The sequence below is a fragment of the Rhinolophus hipposideros genome, assembly GCF_964194185.1.
Source record: "Rhinolophus hipposideros genome assembly, chromosome: 9".
Taxonomy (NCBI): Eukaryota; Metazoa; Chordata; class Mammalia; order Chiroptera; family Rhinolophidae; genus Rhinolophus; species Rhinolophus hipposideros.
This window is the reverse complement of record NC_138055.1, coordinates 76109978-76133647: the sequence shown is the minus strand read 5'-3', so window position 1 is coordinate 76133647 and position 23670 is coordinate 76109978. Positions and strand designations below refer to the sequence as shown.

Genomic DNA, 23670 nt, shown 5'->3' with positions numbered 1-23670 from the left:
TGAATACATAAAGTGCATGTAACCATTTCAAAAGCATTTTCATGTGTGACTATTTATAAAAATAAAATTAAATATAAAAATAGGAAAACCTAGCCATAGTATTTTAACTCTAACAGACCCATTTCACAGTTTAATTTGAAGGAAAATAAAAATACCATACAAAGAAATGGCAATTTAGAAATTGATTTGGTAAATGAGAAAGAAACTTGATTAAACAATTCAGAGGTGCCTACTATGTGCAAGGTAGTAACTGAACCTGAATAAAGCTAATTTGCTACAATCTGTGGTTCATTTGTGGGGCAGGATATCTTATCATTAACAAAGCACGTGGACAACAAACATTCGGTGTGGATTCCAAGGGGCTCAGCAATTGCCAGTTACAGTTCTACTGAGATGCCACACGGATTGCGCTTACTCGGGACTTTGCACTTGTTTTTAACTGCCTGCGACATCTTCTATCAGATATTTTCAGGGCTCACTCTCTCACTTCCTTCAGGTCTTTGCTGAAATGTCATCATTTCAGTGGAAACTTCCTTGACAATCCTATTTAAAACTGCAGTGCCACTCAAAGCTCATCCTCTCTGATCTTTTATTAATTTTTTATAGCATTATCACCATCTGGCATAGCAAGTAAAATCCAAGAAAACACAGATTTCTGTTCACTGCTGTATCCCCAGAACCTAGAATGATGTCTGATATTTAGTAAGGACTCGATGAATGAATAAGTAAATGAATGAGCAAGAATTAGGTTTGAATTCTGGTTCTCAGACTGTCTGTCCCTGTGTGGCCATAAGTAATTTATTTATCTGTTCTAAGACTTGCTTTACCTATAAAATGGGGGAAATACTTATTTTGTAACGTTGTTTTAAAGAATATACACATATACACACACATATATACGCACATATGTACACACATGTGTGTACATACATGTGTGTATATGTGCAAATATACACATATACATACATATGTATTCATATATATGTACATGTAAGTACTAATTACACACGGATCTGAGCGTGCACATACACACACACACACAAACACACACACCCCATCCCAAAACAGGCTAGAACATAGTGGGCAACCCCCAAACCATGAAGTCCAAATAAGTAACTGAGTATTGACTTTGTTGGAAAATGAGGTGGAAAATACTCAAATATTTAGGCCCAGAACACCATAGAGGCTTCTAGAGAAGTCTTTGAAACAAAGATCAGTATAGACACTCGGTTTCTAATCATAGGACCTGTCGAGAGAAATGTTTGGAAGACCTCAGTCATTAGCCCCAAGGCGCAACTAAGGGATAGGCGAGCTGCAAGTTGAGATCCAACAGAGAAGTCCAATAGTCAACACTGCGTACTACATTCTGGGAGATTGAAAGCAAGAACTGCTCAGTGTTTGGGAGCCTGGGGGTTAGTACTGGGCACTATCCTAGAATCAGCTTTCAAGTATAGGAGAGAATTTTAGTACTAATGATACTTGTTACTGAATTTGATGTGAAATTTGGTAGATAGGTTCTGTCTTCACTATGCCTGAAAGACCTGACGAAGAGTTTCAAGTTTGCTTAACTATAATGTTTTAATTTCCGATTATCAAAAAAGTCTCTATTTTCAGAAAATAACTAAAACCAAGAGATAGCAGAATGCTAAAAACACAAGAACTTCAAACTCCATTTAAAATTAGATGCATTTAATAAGTAAATATTTTTAGCTATATTCTAAAAAATAAATTTACATTTAATAAACCAATGTGATTGTTAGCAAAATACAAAATAAATTCTAGATCGTAAAACCTTAAAAATCAATGTTATCAGTGTAAAGCACATCTTAGAAATGAACCTATTTCAGCGCAGTAAGTGCTTAGAAATCAATTTCTTGTTCTCCTCCTGTTCCTATCACAAACATTTCATTTCCTCTTTTAGAGTCATTGCTGAACAGCAGGCTCCACTGGCCCACAGCACCTTGGCAATGCAGCAGCTTAGCAACTAACAGCCGCTGACCTCTTACTGAGAAAACCAGTGTTTCTTCTCTATACCTTGACTTGGGCCTAGACTTTCAGACTTTCAAGAAAAAGACTTTTATTATTATTACTGTTGTTGTTGCGGCAGGACACAAAAAGGACTTTTTATCCCAGGTAAACTGTCATTTTTAAGTACAATTAAATTACTAATAAGGGACACTGAGAGAATAAAATTAAGTCACACCTCTCCCTTAAAATTGTACTTTTTTTCCCACTGGGCATTTCATTAGCTTAAGTTTAATTTCTTCTCTTGTTCTTATTCTAAACTCTATTATTTACATTTCAAAATTAATACAAAACAGGTATGTGTCTATTTTACTATCGCACAACTAAATTCAGTTACAATCATTTGCTAAGAGTAAAGGAAACATGCAAAAAAGGAATTTGCATTCAATATAAAGTTTTCCCTCTTTAGTTCCTACTGCACCTCCAGCAGATCTTGTTCTTTACCTGCTTAATTTTTGTAGTGATGCGCATAATTCATAAAAATCAGATCAATTTTACTCTTTAGGGGCCATTATTCAACATGGCTCCTAGAGAATAAACATAAAATGCCAACCTAAACTTTGTTTAAATTTGCCACTTTGATTTAAACTATCAAGTATGAGGGAAGAATTAAGATTTAGTAATTGACATGGGTGCTGATTCCCCTCACATAAGAAAGAACGATTCCAGCACTTGATAAAGATTAATAAATGTTTGAAAATACGTAAACATACCATAATAAGGAACAAAAAGTTACAAGAAAAAAAATGAAGAATGAGCACAAGTGTTGGTCTAAAGTTGAATTCAGAGCTCTGTAATACTAATAATGCTTTCAACCTCTTATCCTGAGGTGTAAGAGCCAAAGAAGCGTATGAACCATTTAAAGCTATATGTAGTTTTGTGTCTGTTTGTGAGCACATATGCTCTACTTGGGTGACCTCAAACACAATATATCTAAAACAGAATGCATTACTTCCCCAAACAGCTCCCTCTGCTGATTTTCCTAATTTGTGGTTGGTATTATTGATTATTGTTCTTCAAGACAATCCCAGTCAAAATCTTGGAATTAGCTTTGATTCCTTTGAACCCTATATAAGTATCAATCACGAAGAACTACCAATTTTCTCTACACATTATTTTTAAAACTACTACTTCCTTTACATTTCCATTACCACCTTGCCCCAGGAACATCCTTCATCTCTAGACCACAAAGGGATCCAAAAACCAGTGTCATCATGGAAGGATGATTCTAAACAACTTAACACATGAGTCTCCAGAAATTGGCTACAGTAGTTTTGCTAATCTTATTTTTAGCTATTTATAAACGTAAGAATACTTTGCTCTGTGTTCCTCATGGTCCCCAAATACTTTCACTCTTTGGCTCACACGGCTCTACCTCCCTGGAATGCATGTACGCTCTCTGCTCGGCCACATTAAATCCAACAAGCACTTAATGAGAGCCTACTATGTGACACTCACTGTATATGCCAGATACCAGGACTTGGATTAGGAGAGTCAAAGGCAACACATCATTGTAACAAAACATGCTAATAAAGGCAGGCATAAAATAATATACAGATGACTAGTTTTGTTAAATTTAATATAATTTGAAAGAAGATGAGAAATAAATGGATGTTTACTAAATGGATGGGGTGGGAGAGTTGCAGACAAAGAGGACTGCATGCACAAAATCAGAGGGGAAAAAATGCATGGCTCACCAGGAAAAAGGGCAGCTGAAGTACGTAAGGTATAAGAGTATACAGAGAATGGCAAGAGAAGCACTGATAATGCCACTCAACTCCCTCATATTCCTTCCCTTCAACTTTGTTTGAAGACATACGTGTTATCTTAAAAATTGAGAACTGACACCAAATTATTTCGGCCATCTTCATGATTAAAGTTGATCTTGATTCACATCACGTAGAAGGTTCAATCATTTACTACCTTGGCTGACCCAATAATGACTGGTCATAGGCTTTTTCATCCCAAGATTCAGGTCGATCAATGCCCTCAATATGGCTGTGGCTTTAAAAGCAGGAACTGTTAAAACATGTGGAGCTAAAAACTTTAAATAATTATATTTCCATTGGATCTGAGCACTGGAAGCAACACTAGGTATATTTTAGCCAAATGATTCACAATTATTTTTGGTTCTCAGACTCCTTTGAGAATGTGGAGCAAACTCCTGAATTCATTTTCAACGGCTCCAGGGAAATTGACTGTGCCCACAAAGCAAAAGCCATAATCTGTGGTACTTTTGGGGGCCAGGTACTTTTGTGTATCAGTTTGTGAAGCTAGGTAGGGGGAGAGGATACACCCCCATAAAGGGAGCTATTTGCTACACAAAGACATATAACTCAATGGCCAGATTTTCTGATTTTTTTTTCAAGAGTAGCTTCAATTTCAGATTTGTGTGTGTGTGTGTGTGTGTGTGTGTGTGTGTGTGTGTGTCAATTCTGAAATGTTCAACAAAAAATGTGAACACTTATTGGTCATAGACGACATGTTTATAAGCCCCATGAGACGGAGGTGGGGGGTGGCTATCTTTCCACCTTGGTTATTGATCAACACCCTAGGCAGTTCCTTCTCAGATGACAAAACTGAGGCCTACAGCTAAAGGTCCTGTGCTAGATACATGCAAATCGGAGTTAGAGATGGAAGGAAGAAAGTCTTCCGACTTTGGGCTTCATCTGTCTCTACCTGAGGAGAGCACAATATAGAAAAGATAACTGATATTTATTACGCCTACTCACTTACATGAATAGGTTTTAACATCTACCTCATTTACTTTGACACAGCCCTTTCAGGACAGAATTATGGTTCCCATTTTTCAAATGAAAAAAACTGAGGCTCAAAAGATTAACTAACTTACACAAAAGAGTACATAGCACTACAGCATCAGAGCCAGGAGGATTTAAAACCCTGTATGACGACCACAAAACCCATATTCTTTCTATGTTGCCTCCTACTTGTGCACATTAACAGTGGAGGCTCCAGCTGGAGAGGAGATAGTAGGTAAGCTCAGAAGGTGAAGAACTTTATTTTGTAGAACCTATGATGGCTTTTGAGCAGAGGAATGGTAACAACAGAACTGAGCTTTTGAAAGATAACTGGAGATCAGCTTGAATAAAGAAGCACCTGAAATATAGAGCCTGAAGGCAAGAATAACAGCTCAAAGTTATTGCTAAAATTCTGTTGCAAGATTCAAAATGGAGGGGGCCAAATTATTTGCTATGGAAGTGGGAAGCAGCCAACCCAAGAGAAACGGAGAAAGAATAGTTGGCAGAGTATGGGCCTGAGTAACAGGAAGAATGTTAATGCCATTTATAGAGGCCGTGGTTACATTGTGGTGATAAGATGAAAAAAAAAAAAAAAGGAAAAGAAACATAAACCCCAATAGTCATAAAGCCACATAGGTAAGTTTTGTTTTGTTGTTTGTAAATCAAGAAAAGATTCTAAATCATGATAAACCATGAAGATAGGTTACTAAAACAGCAACCTTCCAGTGAAAGGTTGATGACTTGACATATTTAAACAAACAACAACATAAAATGGGTATCTAAACAAATAGAAAGAACTAAACTTTATTCCGATTGGCTACACAAAAGTATAATTTAATGAGGAAAAAAATGCCACAGATGAGAGGAATCTCCATGAACTTTGTTTTACTGAACTTCTTAATAATTAAAAGGTATGAGGTGGGGTTGGAGAACAGAAATAAGGGGTATACCATTAAAAACTACAATATAAATTCAAATTCTGTGTGGTCTCATCTAAAAAGAATCTGAAAACACTTGACAGATTATTCTGGGTGCCCACAGATTTGTTTGCATTTTTGCTCATCCCAACTTATAATTACAGCAGCAACCAAGGAAATGGGCTGACACTTCCCACTATCTTACTGTGGTTTGATATTATTTCCACACTGGAAGTCTCCTAAAAAGACCCGGGAACACAGAGTCCAGGATAAAATACATAAGGAAAGTAAATAAATAAAATTTAAATACAACAGAGCAAAACAGACGACACTAATTCTTTCTCCGTTGTTCTAATTTTTTATTTCCAACATGCTTTCTGGCTCCATATGTTTCAAATTAAATGTGAGGACAATTTCAATGCACCATAGTCACCACCACCAGCCAAAACTACTTAGGATGGCCAATAAGAAATTGAATCTGTTAAAATGCAACAAAAATAATTTAAGCAAAAGCTCAATAAAATAATAATCTATCACAGGCATACACCTTCTGTGTTGTTCGGCTAAAATGATAGTAAATTAATTATGCAGATGCTCACCAAAAGGAACCAATCGGAAACATTTATTCAGCACCCAATCCTGGTAAGGATCATTGGAGGGACAATAACAAGCAACAGGAGAAGCGGCATAGGACCTCAAGAAGCTGAAAGAGGAGAGTCAACAGCGGCCTGCAGGCTCAGGCAGGCTGTCACCGAGGACGGCTTTGCAGGCACAGAGACTGGAGTTACCGAGTGCTGAATAGGTTTTCCACAGTGGATTCTACACAAAGTTACAAAAAAATCGACTTGAATGTACAAATGTATTAATTTGTATGAATTTACACTGAGAAATATCTTTATAATGATAACCCATATTGTTTATTTCCTAGGTCAAAGTCTCTTCATTGCAGAATTATAATTAGAACAAAGCCCGGCATTCTTAAAGAAAATTTTAATCGAGTGGTGTGTCGTTGGTTGCATTGCCTCTGTAGTCTTGCTCTATTTCTGCTTCATAAAATATTGTAGCTATCCTAACTCAGAATGTGACTTCCCTCTTGCTTCTTGGAAGAATTTTCTCGAATTTATGAAGACCAATTAATTTCTGAAGAGCAAGAGATGCGTCACTGGAGAATGTTACATATTTATATATGTAGTCATTACTTTCCCAGGACACAGCCCGCTCACCTTGAAGGGGGTACGGATAGCAAAACTTAATCTCTGAGATGAGATATAGGAGATATGTTTGTTCTACCAGCTGAGCATTTAGAAGCTGTTTCTCATGGCTTTTTTCTGCAAATGGTTCATCTCACTTACATATGTTACGACTTTTAGAAATTTGAACCTGAAGTGGTGCCTGTCTGGATTTTACCTTCAAATTCTCAGGGTATCTTTTTGTAACCTGTAATATGTTGAATGAAGTGCTACATCTTCATACAGGGAAAAAATAGTTATTGATTTCTATCTTCTCAAATTAAATGACAAAACCTATTAGTGGGATGAGATCATACATAAACAAAGGTAATAAATATAACATAGAGACCACGCCAGGAATAACAGCTGTCTAGTTCAGTACCACATTTCAAGGGGTACCTTGGATAACAGTTTATAAATCTATGCTTCACTTCACTCATTCTTTAAGAATCATTTACTTTACTCATCTATATGCAAGAAACTGACCAAGGTGCTAACAATACAACAACAAAAAAGGAAAACATGGTACCTTTGTTTTTAGAGAGTGTATAATCCAGTTGCAGATAAAAACAAGCCAATGGACAGTGGCAACAGTTTGAAATTTGTTAATATGGCAGAGAATACATATACTAGGTTGTTACAGGGGCATGTATATTTTCAGAAGTTCCTCACGATTTATTTCTTCCAAGGAAAGACCTAATTAAACCATCACCACCACAACCATCATTATTTATTAGCCACAATTTATTCAACCCAAGCTATATTACCTGTTCTATATTAGGTGTTATATTATAACATCTTTAATCTTTACTACAACTCTGTACGATAATGTAAAATTACACTTTTGGAAAAAAACGACAACAATTGGTTGCGATCTGCAATTGCCAGCTCATAGCTGGCCTGGCAGTAACATACAGGCCACAGTTTTCCCTACTGAATATGTAAAATTTCACTGGACACCAATATCACTCAAGGTCTGTGACCACGACAACTTTACAATTATGTCTGAGCACAGACAAAAACAAGAACACTGTGCAAACACAAAAGCTTCCACGCCAGCAGTCCCATGGAGAAGTTCACAGAGTGAGAAACTGAGGCCTGATGCCAAGAGGCAGCACTAATGTGCCACCTCTGTAAGAGAGACATCGTGGAGAGGACCCTCCAGCCTCCGTCAGGCCTTTAGCAACTGCAGTCCCAGCCAGCGTCTTGACTGTGACTTCACGGGCCCCTCAAATCCACCCAGTCTGCTCCTGAATTCCTGACCCACAGAAACTGTGTGAGATCACGTAGGTTGAAAGCACTTGCTGTGCAGCAATAGACAATATATAACAACATAATTATGTCAACAAGTACGTATTTTGCCAGTTAAAAGAATTATAAGTTGTACAATTAAATATTCATTACTACTGTATTTTCCTTTCATTCTCATAGTATATGTTTTTAGTTCTTTGAATATATTTATAATAGCCACTTAACCCCCTCATCTGAGCCCAACCAGAATTAGCTCCGATTAACCCATTCCCCCCTTCCTCCCCCCCCACCCCAGTCACACTTTCCTTTCATTCTTTGAACATACCTACTTCCATCACCATCAGGGCTCACTGGGAATCATATTCCTGAGTATGAGTCACACTTTCCTGTTTCCTTGCAATCTAGTGATTTTTGGTTAAAAAGCAGAATTGCAGATAATTCATTGGAGAGTCTATTTTTTCTAAGGATTTTGTTGTTATTCTACTAAGAAGCTAACCTGCCTGAACACAAAAACTGTGAAATCTCTCTCTCCTTCAGTGTGCAGCAGCTCATGTTTCTGCTGGGTCACTAATTTACCAGCCTGCTCCCTGAGTGTACCCCTGAATCTGTGTAGGTTAGCAGGCAGGGAAAAGAAAGGTTTGGGTAGATTCTATTAGGTTGGTGCAAAAGTAATTGTGGTTTAAAAGGTTAAAAATAATTGCAAAAACTGCAATTACTTTTGCGCCAACCTAATATCATCAGATTGTGCGGCTCACCTCTATTTCCAAGGTTCCCCAGCCTCAATTTCCAGTTGCTCTAATCAGCCCTAAATTCTGCCCTTTGATACACAAATTCATGAAGACTTCTGATTTTTGCCACCCAAGTTGTGTACACTTTGGGGAATACACTCTGTTGATGGTGAAGTAAATTTGTAAATCTCGCCAGGAGCTCTGACTTTCAGAGGCTCCCATCTCCTTAGCTTTGCCAGGGTTTTTCCTGGACTCTCTGGGTCTCACTTGCATGTGCAGTTTAGAGGTTATCCGGCGATTTAGGCAGAGTTTATATTAATACTTACTTCTTAGATCACAGCCCTTTTGTGGCTCTCTTGCTTCCAGAATGTACCCCTTAAATTCTCATCATCTCTGATCTCTGAACTTTGTCATTACCACCTTGAGCTGGTAAGGGTATACCGTGTTTCTCTGAAAATAAGACCGGGTCTTATAATAAGGTTTGCTCCGAACAATACATTACAGCTTATGTTCAGGGGATGTAATCCTGAAAAATCATGCGAGGTCTTATTTTCTGGTTAGGTCTTATTTTCAGGGAAACACGGTAGTTTTCCACTGTCAGATCTAGAGGGGCTTGGAGCACCCCCAGCAAGAAAGCCATTAAATTTCCAGTTCTTATTCAATCAGCAGCAATCTTTCAATAGTAAACTTCTCATGTTTCTGCCTATGCTTGGTCATCTTCTAGAATCTTCCAGTAGTTGGTTTTAGTAATATGGCCACTGATCATCATTGTTATCTGCTAGAGAAATTGCCTGACCTCTTTGAGCTGCCATTACCTGAAATCTCCCTGCTCTATTGTAATAGCCTCCTACTTTGTCTTCCTGCTTCCTCCCTTGCCTTCCAATAACCTCTACTCCACACAGAAGCCAGTTATCCCTTTGAAACGTAAATCAGGTATCATACCCCCACACAAATCCTAAAGGGCTTTCCGTTTTACCCAGAGTAAAAGCCAAGCCCTGAGTATGGCCTGCCAGTCCTACCTGAAGTTACCCTCTCAAACCTCATCTCTTACAGCCTCACCTGGACCGCTCAGTTGTGCTTTCAATACACCCAGCATGCTCAAGCATGGGTGCCTGCTCTTCACGCGGCCTGAAACACGCTTCCCTTAGATGGAGGCAAGACTGGCTCTCTTACTTCCTTTAAGTCTCCGTTCAAATTTTGTCTTGTTAGAGAAGACTTCCTGATCACCCTATCTGAAATAGCATTTCCCTCCACCACACTGTCATTTAACACTGTCCCTTCCGACCTTGCTTTCCTTCACTGTATTTACTGCCACCTGATAGTATATATAGGGAGAGTGTACTATGTAGGCACCCTCACTAAAACACAAGCTCCACGTGGGCAGGCACTTTGTTCTGTTCCATGCCATTAACTGTAGGGCGGAGAACAGGGCCTGGTAGGTATAAGGTGCTCAATAAACATTAGTCAAATGAATGGATTAAGTGCTATTTGTTAGGCATTAGTCTTAACCCTTTCTACGTATTACCTCTATTTTACCCATGAGGAACTGAGGCACAGAGTTGAAGCCTGAGTTAACAAAGCTAATACGTAAGTAGTGGAGCCAGGACTTGAATCCAGGTAGTCTGTCTGCAAGACCCACGCATTAGCCTGCTTAGGCTGCCATAACACAATGCTACACACTGGATGGCTTAAACAACCAATATATTGTCTCACAGTCCTGGCAGCTGGAAGTCCAAGGTCAAGGTGAGTTGATTTCTGGTGAAGCCTCTCTCCTTGGCTGCCTTCTCACTGTATTCTCCCAGTTTTCCTCAGTGTGTGGCCTCCTATTTTCTTCCTCTTCCTACTGGATTAGGGCTTGACCCTTATGACCTCATGAAGCACTACTCATCTCCTTAAAGGCTTCATCTCCAGATACAGTCACAATGGGCACTAGAGATTCAACATAAATTTTGGAGAGAGAGAATTCAATCCGTAACACCCATAATTTATGCCCTTGAAAGTTATTTTTAACATCTTTCCTTTTTATTTTGGATAATTAAGATTTTTTTCTGTAGGTCTTTTTACTTGAACATAAGAGAAGAAACTTTTCAGGACTCGACCAGGCCAGAAGATCACCTGGCAAGAGCAATCTATTAAAATAGCTACACTGAAGATTTTCAGAAACAACTTGGTCTCATAAAACACCACATGATTGTGCCAAACATCTGTTAGTGTACTCCATACACTGTGCATTAACTCAGTGCAGCTCTGGGAACTGTGTTTATTTGTAACTCCTCATACAGAACCAGCAGGTCACCATATGCCTTGTGAGTCCCCGCTGGAAACCTGTTCCAGTCTTCTTGCTGCTCCTTAAACACACGGTACAAGCAAACACCTCAGGGCCTCTGAACTCCCTGCTCTCACTACCTGGAATGCTCTCCCTCCAGATCGCTTCAGGATCCGTTTTTCTCCTTATTTAGGTTTTGTTTTTTTTTCCCCAGTGTCATCTCCATGAGGTCTTGCTGGAACAACCTATTTAAAATTGCAAATATACTTTCCTCCTGCACTTCCCCTTATCTACTCCTTCCTTTTCTACTTAAGTTTTTCTCTGTGGCACTTTTTTGGTTTTGCGAATTCTCCCTCTAGAATGTAAGCAAGAGGAAGGTAGGAATTTTTGTTTGTTTTCTTTACTGCTATTTCCCTTGATCCTAAAACAGTGCTGGCACATAGTAGACACTTGGTAACTGCTGAATGAATGAACTTCCCCAAGGTCACACAGCTGGTAAGTGGTAGAACTGGAATTTGAACCCTACCTGACTCAAAAATCTAAAAATTTAACTACTAAATTATACTATACATAGTAGCTAACAATTCTTTAATAAAATACATATCCAGTGAAAGGATTCTAATGCTCTTCTCTGGCACAAACAATGGACTGTACATAGTGATGGAGAAAATGGCCATTTTCAAATAATTCTTACATAATCAAAAATTAATATTCCTTACAAGCATAAATTATAAAAATCCATTCTTCTTAACACTATAGGCAGCTTATCATTTATAAAATTAAATATTTTATATAAAAAGACTTGCAGGGCCAAAGACATTTCAAAGGTAAACAATCGAGCCTGGATTCCATTGTTGTTAAACACAAAATAAGCTGTAAGGTTTTCCCAAATGCCATTAGTATTTTCTTCCCAGACTAAATAAGTGGAGTCACTCATTCATTCACTTTTGTCAACTATTTATTAATCACCTATTCTGATCAGACATTGTTCTAGGCACTAGGGATACAGCAGTGAACAAAACAATTCTTACATTCTTGAAGGGCAAACAACAAAAACAAAAACAAAACAATAATAAGAAGAAATGTATTAGTGTCATAAAAATGTTGGTTGTGATCATGACGGCCTTTGGAATTCATTCCTAAATAATTCAGAGCAGACGTTTATCATGGTGGTGAAGACCTCAGACTCGGGGGTCAGATGACCCAGGTTTGAGACTCCATTCAAAGCTGTGCCCCTAGCAAAAATAACTCCTCAAGTTGCAATTTCATACTTTGAGAAAAGTAGAAGCCAACTTGCAAGGCTGATGGAATGATTAAAAGAGATAACATGCCAAAAAAAAACACAAAAACAGCAGGCTACAGAGTAAATAACAAATGTTAATTAATCCTATTATTAGGATATGTAAGACAATCTAATTCTTCCATTGCGCGAAGACAAAGCTCAACCCATATGAAAGTCTTGGGCTTTATATTTAAAGGAAGTTTCTTTTCTTTTTGGGGGAAGCTACCATGAGTCATTCATTCGTTCAACAAACGCTCAGTGAGCATTTAATGCATTACAGATATTTCACTAGGTGCTGGGAATATATCTGTTTACGGAAAAGACATGGTCTCTGCCCTTTTGCAGTTTTAAGTTGCATAGTATGGTAAGTGCTGGGTATTAGGAGAACAAACTGAAAAGGTGCCTAACTTTTCCACAATAAACAGACGTTGTGGAAACCAGTATTGACAAAGTCCTCTCACGGGAGGCCCCTCCAGGGGTGTTTTGCACGCAGAGTATGCTCCACGGATAAGGTTCACTAACCAAGGCCAGGCCAGGCTGGGGACACCTGGAAGCCAAGCAGGAGAAAACCCAGGAGGCCGGTGTCCTCACGTTACTTAGGAAACACACTAGCCTTGGTTGAATCTAAGTTTCTTGAGGGTAAGAAACCCCAGAGCCCACAAAATTAGTGGTACGTGGCAGATGCTGTACAAACCGTGTTCAAATGAACTAGTAAACATTCCAGAGCCTCCCTGCTACTACTCTAGTCCGCGGTATCCAAGTTCTTCCCCGTACGAATGAAGCGGTCTTTGAACTGGCCTCCCGAGACGCCTTCGCCCCACTAGTCAGCGCTTCAGAGAACTCTCAGGTATATTTTCAAAGGTCATGACTACACAGCTGCAAAGTTGACCGTGACACTTAAACTCCAGTATTCTTTCCGAGGTACACACAGCCCCGCGCGGCCCGGCGCCGCCTCCGTCCCCGACCTCAGCCGCGCCGCCCCGCACGTGGCCGCAGCCGCTCGGGCTTCCTCCCCGCACCTCGGGCAGCGCCGCCCTTCCCGCCGCGGGGCTCCGGGGTGCGCGGGGCCGAAGCCCCCCCCCCCCCGAGGCTCCCGCGGGCCGGCGCCGTCCCCTGCTCCTGGCCACCTGCTCACGCAGTCGCTATCACGCTGGCCCCGTTTTATTTTCTTCTTGGCCATTATCATCACCTGGATTTAACTTGACCTGTTTCGCAAAGTGATGGTTTACCTTCTCTATAAGCACTCTATACGCACTGTGAGAACAGTGTGCCCCTTATTTCCCCCGTCAGAAGTTGTTGCGGAAGTGCTAAATGAATGAACGCCCAGCCTTGTTTCTAGCTCTGATTAAATCGTGGAAATACAAAAGCACCCAGGGACGACGCGGAGATCCGGAGACAGCGTCCGCGCCCCGCTCCTCAGACCCCAGCCTCCGCGTCCCTCCGAAACTCGCCCCGGAGCCCCGCCCCGGCCGCCCCTTGAGCCCCGCCCCTTGAGCCCCGCCCCTTGAGCTCCGCCCCTTGAGCTCCGCCCCTTGAGCTCCGCCCCTTGAGCTCCGCCCCGGCCACCCCTTGAGCCCCGCCCCTTGAGCCCCGCCCCTTGAGCTCCGCCCCGGCCGCCCCTTGAGCCCCGCCCGCCTGCCCCGCCAGCCCCGCCCCGCCGCCCGCCAGCACCGCCCGGCCAGCCCCGCCCCGGAGCCCCGCCCCGGCCGCCCCGCCAGCCCCGCCCCGGCCGCCCCGCCATCCCCGCCCCGGCCGCCCCGCCAGCCCCGCCCCGCCGCCCCGCCAGCCCCGCCCCGCCGCCCCACGAGCCCCGCCTAGCCCCGCCCCGCCCCGGCCCGCCCCGCCGCTCACCAGCTTCCGCTCCGGGTCCGCCAGAAAGCACGCTTCGCTGGGTGGGACCTTCTCTCTGCCTTCCTGTCCGTCCCTCCCGCCACCATTCACCTGATGCTCTCTCGGCTTCCACCAGGGGGCGCGCCTCCGAGGGCCGGGCCTCTGCGTCCTCCGTCGACTTCTTTAGCACTGCCAGTACTGTTTCCGGAGGCAAGTCGATAAGTTGCTCCCACACGGACTCCGTGTAGAAGTCCACCGTATGTGCATTGGAAATGGACAAGGCTTCGCGCAGGAATCGCAGCAGCCCCTGCAACTTGGCACGTAACGTGGACAGGTCCTGGGTCACTGGGAGCGGGCAAGAAGCCGCCATGACGCTCACCCTCCCGCGCTGTAGGTGGCGCAAACGTGGCCGTGAAGCGAGAGGGTTCCTTTAAAAGTTGCACAGGCCTGATAAGTAGAGCCCTGATCGACGACCTGCTCTGGCGATCGATTGCGTCTGCCTGATGACGTATTTGACGGCATTAGGTCCGAGGTGGTTTTCTGGCGACGCGGTTGGTGTGCCATGGCGCCGGTGAGACCAGCCGCAGCAAGGTGGCGGACAGGCAGTTACGGAACGCCCGGTGAAGGAAGTTTTCCGGTCGGATTGAAAAATCAGAATGCGAAACCCAGGAGGTGGCGACGTAACCATCCGCGGGCCTTCCTGGGGAGCGTTCGCGAGGGTAGGACGGCAGCGTTTTACGCGTCCTGGGGGCTGTGAAGTCTCCGAACACGCGACCCCCCAAAGCAGGGACGTAGGGCTTAGGCACCAGGTCGGGCCTGGTTGGGGCGGCGGAAGTCATCCCCGAGCCCGCCGAGGTCGCGGGTGTCTCTGAGCTCCGGATGGGAAGTGTTGCTAACTAACGCTGTCTGTAAACGTCTCCCCCGCTTATCCCCATTCTTAGCAGGACTGTCCCTCTGCGTTTCCCGGGGAGACCGTGAGCAGAGAACAGCCGAGGGTCCGCTTCTGCGTGGGTTGGGTGCGTGCGTTTGTGCCCGTGTTAAGGACGAGGATGGAGAGGGCAGGGCCGAAGTCTGCTGCCCCACGCACGCCCCGGCTGCTTGCAGACACCCCGCTACTCGCCCGTCTCCTCGTTCTCCTTTTCTTCACTTGGCCTGAGTTGGTGTTTGTCGTCTTGTCTCGCTGTCTGTAGATTCCCTCCGATCTCATTCGGAACGTAGCAGTCTTAGATAAGGTCCGTCTTCTGATAATCGCTTGCTTTGCGGAAAGTCACGCACCATCTTCTCTCGTGCGTGTTGAGTTACTTTCAACAATTAATCGTATAGCAGCTTCTCTGAGATAAAGTAGTCGTTGTGAGCACAGGTGTGTCTTCTTCCTTACGTATTTATTGAAGACCTAGATGAAGTGTTTTAGATGACTTAAGGAATTTGTCTTGATTTGTGAATACTATAAACTGGAATTGTGTAACGCCCTAGTCCCTTTTCCTGATTTGAAATTCTGCTTGAACATCTGCAGGACTGGTGTTTGGCCTTTTTTTTGCAGAGAACCAACGTGCTGTTCATTCCATTAGTTTAAACTTGTTTCACGAAACAACCTTTTAAAGCAAAACAAAGTACTTTTAGCATCTGAATGTGACGATAGAAAGTGTTCATTTACAATGAACAGCTGCATTTTTCATGCAACTTATTTTCCGAGGAAGTAATTAACGGTTGATGTTCTTCAATGTAGGGCAAGGATTTGCATTTCGAAGAAAATTGAAGATACAGCAAAATTACAAGAAATCGCTGTGGAGGGAAAAGAAGGCCCACACGACCCAAGAATCCCAGTTCAGGGATCGATACCCTGATCATCTGAAACACCTCTATTTAGCTGAAGAGGCAAGACTCAGGAAGCAACGTAGAAACGCTGAGCAGCCTTTGTCAGCAGAAGGAGTTAATCAGGATTTGCCGGCAGGAGAACGGAACGCTGACCCGGCCTTGGCTGAGGAGCACTGTAGCATCGACCAGCCTCCGCCAGGGGAACGGTGTGAAGACGAAGGGGTGAAGTACGTATTGTCTTCTTGTGAGATCCTTTGTTTTAAATGTAAGTAGTTTTATGAGAGACACGGTAGGATAATTGATGTAGAAATTGGAATTTTCTTATGTAAGGCATTTTAGAAGTCACAGTGAATTCAGTGAAAATGTTTTCACGGAAGCTTTATTTTTTTCTTAATGACTTAATTATGCCAGTTTAGCTTAATTGAAGAGGGAATTAAAAGATCTGGGTTTTAGGTTTCAGCCTCTCAAGTACATTTAACTTGGACCGTAGTTAATGTCTGTTATTAATACTTTATTTTTTTTTTTAAATAATTTTTGAGAGGTGTGGTGTAGTGGTTAACAGCACGGATGGACTCTGGAGCTGGACTTAACATGTTGGTGCCCAATGTCCTTTTCTCTAAAATGGAAATGATAATAAGTATGTAATTCAGAGTTGCCATTTTATACATTTCAAGAAGGGATTATTCACAGACGCTGGTGTCCCTGACCTATCGTGACATTGTGAAGACTAAATGAGTTCTTTTATTATATTAAGTACATGGTACATGAGAAGTGCTGTATGAGTGTTAGTACTGCTGCTACTGCTACTAATCTAGATTCTTTTTTTCCAGAGGGCATGAACTTAATATAAATAAATAAAAAATGGCATAGCTCCATAACACTGGTTTTATGAATGCTAAGTTATAAAGCTTTCTCTGCACATTTCCCAAATTAAAAAACCACACCAAAATCTAAACTTTCAGAGAAGCCATGTGTTATGTGGGATCATAATGTTTAACTTTACTAAAACTCCATCTTTTAAAATTGTGAGTTATTTGGGCTAAACATAATAGCAAATAGGACCCCAGGAAAAAGTACAGATGGGGATAAAGACAGAGACACTAAAAATTTCATTTTTTCAGTAGGTTTGTCTATTATATTACTGAATAGTGGGTATAAAGCTCAGACAGAAGATTAGCACTAGAAATGTAGGGATGAATCATTTCCAGTGATGAATGAAGTGAAGAGGATTTAGTCATGACACAAGATTCTTACCTTCTTAGATAAAAATCACATTTTTAAAGATTACTTATTTTTGAGGTGAAAGCAGGGAAATGTTGAAGAAGTTAAACAGAACTGCCTTAGTTAGAGAAAGAGGGGAATACAATGACAGCTATGTCAGTAGAGGACAATTGTGCAAAGTAGGGATTGATCAACTCTCAAATACTATAAAATCCAAGAAATTCAGTGCTGAGAACAGGTCTTTGGATTTGTGGTCTAGGCTATCCTTAGCGAGCTTGGAGAGGATATTTTCGATAGAGAAGCCTAATTAAGTTGTTAGCCTTACATGTAGCATCCAAAGCCACGGTTATGGGTGTGACTGCCCAAGAAGAATATGGAGACCAAAGAGAGAGACACTTTAAGAAAATCCTGGAGTAAGAAAGGGAAAGGCTCTAGCATGGCACACTGAGAAAGAGCAGTTAGAAACAATCAGTAGAGAAGAAGGTCACCAAAACTAAAGGGATGGAATTCTCAAAAGTAGTGAATGGTCCATTAAATAAGACTGAACACTGCCTGTTGACTTGCTCATCATATTTGGCTAGAAGGTCCAATGTCTGAAGAAGGTCGTTACTGTCTTGACATGAGTTGTTTACTGGAATGTTGAGAGCAGAAGTCAGATTGCAGAGTTACGGAGTGAATGTGAAGTGACTGTCTTTCTAGATACTTGACTATGAAAAGATGGTGAATGGGAGATTGGTGGTTAGAAGAGGATACAGAGTTTGGTGATGGGTAATTTATGCATTTGTTTACTTTAAGAAGGCAGCTACTGAAATGTTATAGTGTGGTTATGAATTGATGCAGTGAAAAGTTGAGAGACAGGAAAAAGGAAGATTATCAATTAATCAGATATCTTGAGGAAATAGATGGAATCTGGGCCTAAGTGGTTGAATTTGCCACAATAGGCTGGGACACCTTCATAGAGGGGAGAAATACTTCACGGTAGAACCGTTCTAAGTGGAGGTGTGGGCATTTATAACTAAGTTGATGAAATAGAATAAAGACGAAGTCAATAAGAACTTTGGGATTAAAGTTCATATATACCTATAACTTCCACACTGTCCTTCAGTTGAATGCCTTTTTCAGTCTGTCATTTCTGCCATTCATACTGGTTTCCTGTTTTTGTTTTTAAAAATTTATTTTAACATTATAGGATCTTTCAAATCTTTCTGTTTTTCCCCCTGGTTGAAATATTTCTCCAAGAGTCTCCATTTACCACCTTTTAATCTATATCTTGAAAACTGTAATATATTTTTAATATGTTATTTGTATATTTTATTAATATATTAATGTCCTGTTCCTCCCCCTGCTCTCTTTCCCCCTTTATTAATTTGCATTAGTGAGATTTTACTTATACAAGTACTATATTTTACATACTGTCAATTTTGGTTATAGTTTTTAATCCTTGTGACTTACTTGTTTTCATTTATCTTACAAAGTTCCGTTACTATTCCAAAGAAAAATAAAAAGAAAACATCAAATCAAAAAGCACAAGAAGAATATGAACAGGTGCAAGCTAAGCGTGCTGCTAAGAAACAAGTAAGATCTTTAAGAATATTTAGATTAGTTTTTCCTGTTTATCACAAATGTGTATGTAAACTGCTTCTTAGTGTGGGGGACACAGTCTGCCCTCTGTTGAGGGCATATTTGTTGAATAAATGAGTGGTATGAGCAGAGTTGGAGAATTTCAACATACTCAAATTCCTTGATTGTTTATATTACATTGAGTAGGTCAAGAATAGGACTTTAAAGTACTTTACAGTACTTTAAATAGGACTTTAAATAGTACTTTAAATAGTACTTTTAAATAGGACTTTAAAATAGTACTTTTAAATAGTACTTGTAAATAGGACTTTAAATAGTACTTTAAATAGTACTTTTAATAGGACTTTAAAGGACTTTACAGTAGTAGGTCAAGAATAGGACTTTAAAGATAGTGCTCATAGGTTAATATTACAAGCTTCTGGGATAATGTTTACCAAAAGTCTGGTACAGGAACTTGTTCTTTTAACTAGTACCTCAAGAGATTCTTAACGTAATAAAAATAGAGAACCAGTGACCTAAGAAAAAAATATATGACTTTCATATTTTACATTGAAGCAAGTAAAAACCAGGGGCAGGGGTGTGAATAAAATATTTCTTTACTGTAAAGAGTTGGTCTTGCCAATTCAATAGCCTACTAGATTAACTTAGCAAAACGTTACCGCTCTCAGTTATTCAGAAACCCAAAATTAAAACAGACTTTTCTTTTCTTTTTTTTTTTTAATTAAATTTATTGGGGTGACAATTGTTAGTAAATTTACATAGATTTCAGGTGTACAATTAAAGCAGACTTTTCAAGTGAATAAAAAAATTATCCACTGCTTCAAAAAAAATTATTTTGTTTAATCTGTGGTTAACTCTTAGTTTTCGTATTGAAGCTTTTTTAATCTATCACTTTAAAAAGGATAGTGCATCAATCAAACATATCCCAAAGATGGCACTGACATAATTTTTTTGTTTTAGCTTTAGAATTTGAGGTTTCTTAAACAAGATGCAAAAATATGAAACTTAAAATCATTACGATGTACACTTTAAATATCTTACAATTTTATTTGTCAGTTATACTTCAAGAAAGCTAAAATTTAAAAAAAAGTCTGGAAATTTCTAGAAGTTTCACATCAAAGAATTTTATGATTATTCTTAAACTTGTGTCAAACTTGGTAGGATGAAGCAGAACCATTTCTTTATGGAAATAGTGGACCTTTGGTTCATAGCTTGTTACTTTCTGCTTTTTTTCTAACCAACTCTGATATCTGCCACCATTGGAAATAGTAAACCAAGTGAAGTATAGTAAGGACCATTATGCTGTAAAGCGTTTAATGTCTAAAATTTCCTTTATGTACATAAATGCTATGATTTTGTAATCATGAAAATAGGCAGTTTTTTAGATTTTAAATGTTAATAACCCATGAGAATCATTACCCATGAGAAATCAAAATTATGAACATTAATTAAATAAAGACACATAATTGATGGTAAGACTATTTACTTTTTTTTCACTTTGTTCAGTGAAGCTCCACAGGGATACATTAGACTCCATATACCTAAATTTACTAATAATTTCCAGATCTTTATGTGCTTGTTAAAATAAATGAAGTACTCTTACCATATGCGAACATAAGTTTAAGTGATAGGATGTATCATTATGGAGAATTGTGCAGACTTGAATTTACAGTATCTAGATATGAGACTCGGCTATAACAATTATTTGGGATCTTGAGCAAGTCACTTTTGATATCACTGAGCATCAACTCCTCATCTGTAATGAAGATAAAAACAGCATAAAAGTTTGAAAGAATGGAATGTATGCACTGTGTTGTATGTGAAAGTACTTGGTTAATTACACGTTACCATACAAATTTAAGGTTGTGTCATTTCGGAGGTTATATGTGTTACAGGGGAATTGAAAAACAGTACACATATTACATTACTTAAGAACTTTTTTGTTTAACTTTTATGTTTGATTTAGTAAAAATATTGTAGTACATTTCAAGTATTGCTTCTCGGTTCTATACACTATGTAACTTTGAATTGTGAACTTGTCTTTCTCTTAGCAAATCAGATGAACATGATAATTCTTAAATGGTTAAAAATCATAATGCCTAGCGTAATGTTTTGCACATATATAATACGTAGTCAAAAATTCGTCTTGAATTAAATCTGTCAGGTGGCAAGTTAAAAAGAATACCAGATATTACGGAAGTGAAGATTTTAGTGTTACATGTACTAGATAAACTTTTAAGTCCCTTCTAATTCTTCAATGGGTCTAGTTAAATGATGACGTCATTTCGTAAATATGCCTTCTTTCTTCTTTGCTCTAATTTTATTTGCATACAAATAATTAGAATTGTTTAATAACTTTATGTTTTAGCATGTATTTAGTGCAAAGGCAATGAGAGTAGACTACTTTAGTAATGGGTAACACTGAACATTTTGAAAATATAAGAAATCAACCTAAGGTGTTTGCATGGTGATAATCTATTTCAACACAATTTCTGAACTGTATCTACTGTTTGTTACTATGTAGTCAAAGTTTCTATGTAGTCAAAGTGACATGTTAATAATTTCAGGAATTTGAGAGGAGAAAACAAGAGAGAGAAGAAGCTCAAAGACTCTACAAAAAGAAGAAGATGGAAGTGTTTAAAATATTGAGCAAAAAGACTAAAAAAGGCCAACCAAACTTGAATTTACAAATGGAGTATCTTCTTAAAAAAATACAAGAAAAAAATTAGACATTTTGTCCTTAGTCAAGGGTTAAAATATCTGTTGTCTATTGAGATCTTTTGTATATGTAATGTACTACCTACCAATTAACTAAATTTGTCAATGTAAACTGAATTGCTAAGCTATACTAAATATAAAGTGTCCAGATATTTTTATTCTCATAAAAGAAAATTTTCTATATATGTTCTGCATATTGTTTATTATTTATTTGCTTCTGAAAGGAAGGGTGGCCTGAGGAACTGAAAGAATCTTCTGCCTGGATGACAGGTTCAAGCATTTAATAGTTTTATATCATATAAAATTCAAGCTTTCAATGCAGTGTTTCAATGCAGTTTTTCAATTTAGTAATCAACTATTATGGTTTTAAAATTCATCTTGATGAAAGAGGCAAAGACTCTCCTTGGACTTTTATATTTATTTTGAATTAAGCACATGTTACAGTGGGGTTGGCTTTCATGAAACCTGAGAGGAGGATACCTGGGTGCTGAAACTACCTTCTGTGCCCACTGTGACTACGTGGTCTTCACAAAGCAGAGTTTGGTATAAAAACTCAGCAAGCCTGGTAATTATAAACATTCCAAAAGTGGAAGTACATGGCCTGTTACTGTAAGACTGGATGATGATGGGAACCCAGCAGTGGCACAGCAAGGATTAAGCTTTCCAGATCCTGTTGTTGTGTAAGAACATCGTCACTGGAATATTACTGGTGGTGTTTCTATTGGTACCCTTGTGAGCCAAGTGCATTAGGAGATGCTGAGGAAGCAACTTACTAAAGAAAGAATTTTTTTTTTTCAGGTGTACTATTCTGTATTACATCGTCTATAAATCCCATTGTGTGTTCACCACCCAGAGTCAGTTCTCCTTCCATCACCATATATTTGATCCCCTTTACCCTCATCACCCACCCCCCACCCCCTTACCCTCTGGTAACCACTAAATTATTGTCTGTGTCTATGAATTTTTGTTTCTCATTTGTTTGTCTTGTTCTTTTTGGTTTATATACCACATATCAGTGAAATCATAGGGTTCTCTGCTTTTTCTGTCTGACTTATTTCTCTTAGCATTATACTTTCAAGATCCGTCCATGTTGTCACAAATGCTCCTATATCATCTAAGAAAGAATTTTTATTGCAATGAACAATGCTTAGAAATTTGTAATACGTTATATTGTATTTAAAGTAAGCACTTCAGAAAAGCTACATTTTGCTATGTTGGTGAAGACAGTACATGATGAAACAGTAAAATATTTCAATTGGTTTATAATGATTTTGCCTATGCTTTCTTTTGCTTCTAGACACTCAGTAGGACAAAACGTGGGAAGCGATCTAATCCTTTTGAGAGTAAATATTAGTTAAGTTCATTTTAGGAACTTTTTCTTGAGTAGTTTCTCTATATGCAAGGTCTAGGTTAAGGATTTATTTTTTTAAAGATTTTGATTAAAATATAGCTAACATACAATATTATGTTAGATTGAACAGTACCCACCTGGCACTATACACAGTTATTACCACATTACGATTGTATTCCATATGCTATGAAGTGATCACCTAAGTCCAGCAACCATCTGACACCACACCAGCTATCACAATAGTGACTGTTTCCTATATTGTGCACTACATCCCCAAAACTCACCTGTTTTATATCTGGAACTTTGAACTTCCTATTCTTTATCTTCCCTGCCTTTTTAAATCTAATTAGAGTTGACATCCAATATTATTTTATATTAGCCTCAGGTGTACAGCACAATAGCTAGACATTCATAGAATTTAGGAAGTTATCCGCAGGACTAGTCCCACCTGCTACTGTACGTACTCATCACCACATCACTGATCATATTCCTCATACTTTACATCCCCATGACCATCCTGCAACTACCAATTTGCATTTCCCAATCCCCTCACCTTTTCCACCCTGCCCCCAACCCTCCCATCTATCACTCCAGCAAATCTAGTATCCATCTGACACCACATATTTATTACAATATCATTGACCATATTCCCCATGCTAACCACACATCCCCATGACAACCGTGCAACAACCAATTT

General features: G+C 39.6%; 2 protein-coding genes across 6 annotated transcripts in view; one reads left to right on the top strand and one right to left on the bottom strand.

Moving 5' to 3' along the window:
• METTL25 (methyltransferase like 25) overlaps nt 1-14677 on the bottom strand; it is a 98758-nt gene extending 84081 nt beyond the window's left edge. For 2 of the 4 annotated variants that reach the window (XM_081060633.1, XM_081060635.1), the window contains exon 1: nt 14399-14677. In XM_081060633.1, coding sequence (XP_080916759.1) covers nt 14399-14657 — 259 coding nt within the window. In that variant the 5' untranslated portion in view covers nt 14658-14677. Of the gene's footprint in view, nt 1-8506; nt 8721-14308 lie in introns of those variants that run through there. The other 2 variants (XM_081060632.1, XM_081060634.1) reach the window with 2 other exon arrangements.
• Nucleotides 14429-21812, top strand: CCDC59 (coiled-coil domain containing 59). 2 transcript variants are annotated; one of them, XM_081060636.1, is made up of 4 exons: nt 14429-15006; nt 16014-16329; nt 18799-18898; nt 21472-21812. In XM_081060636.1, exons 1-4 carry the CDS (start codon nt 14850-14852, stop codon nt 21631-21633), a joined length of 735 nt encoding a protein of 244 aa, XP_080916762.1. In that variant the 5' UTR covers nt 14429-14849; the 3' UTR covers nt 21634-21812. The 2 variants fall into 2 exon arrangements, with proteins under 2 accessions (XP_080916762.1, XP_080916763.1); XM_081060637.1 differs by having other exon boundaries at nt 14795-15006; nt 16014-16367.
• The last annotated feature ends 1858 nt before the right edge of the window (nt 21813-23670 follow it).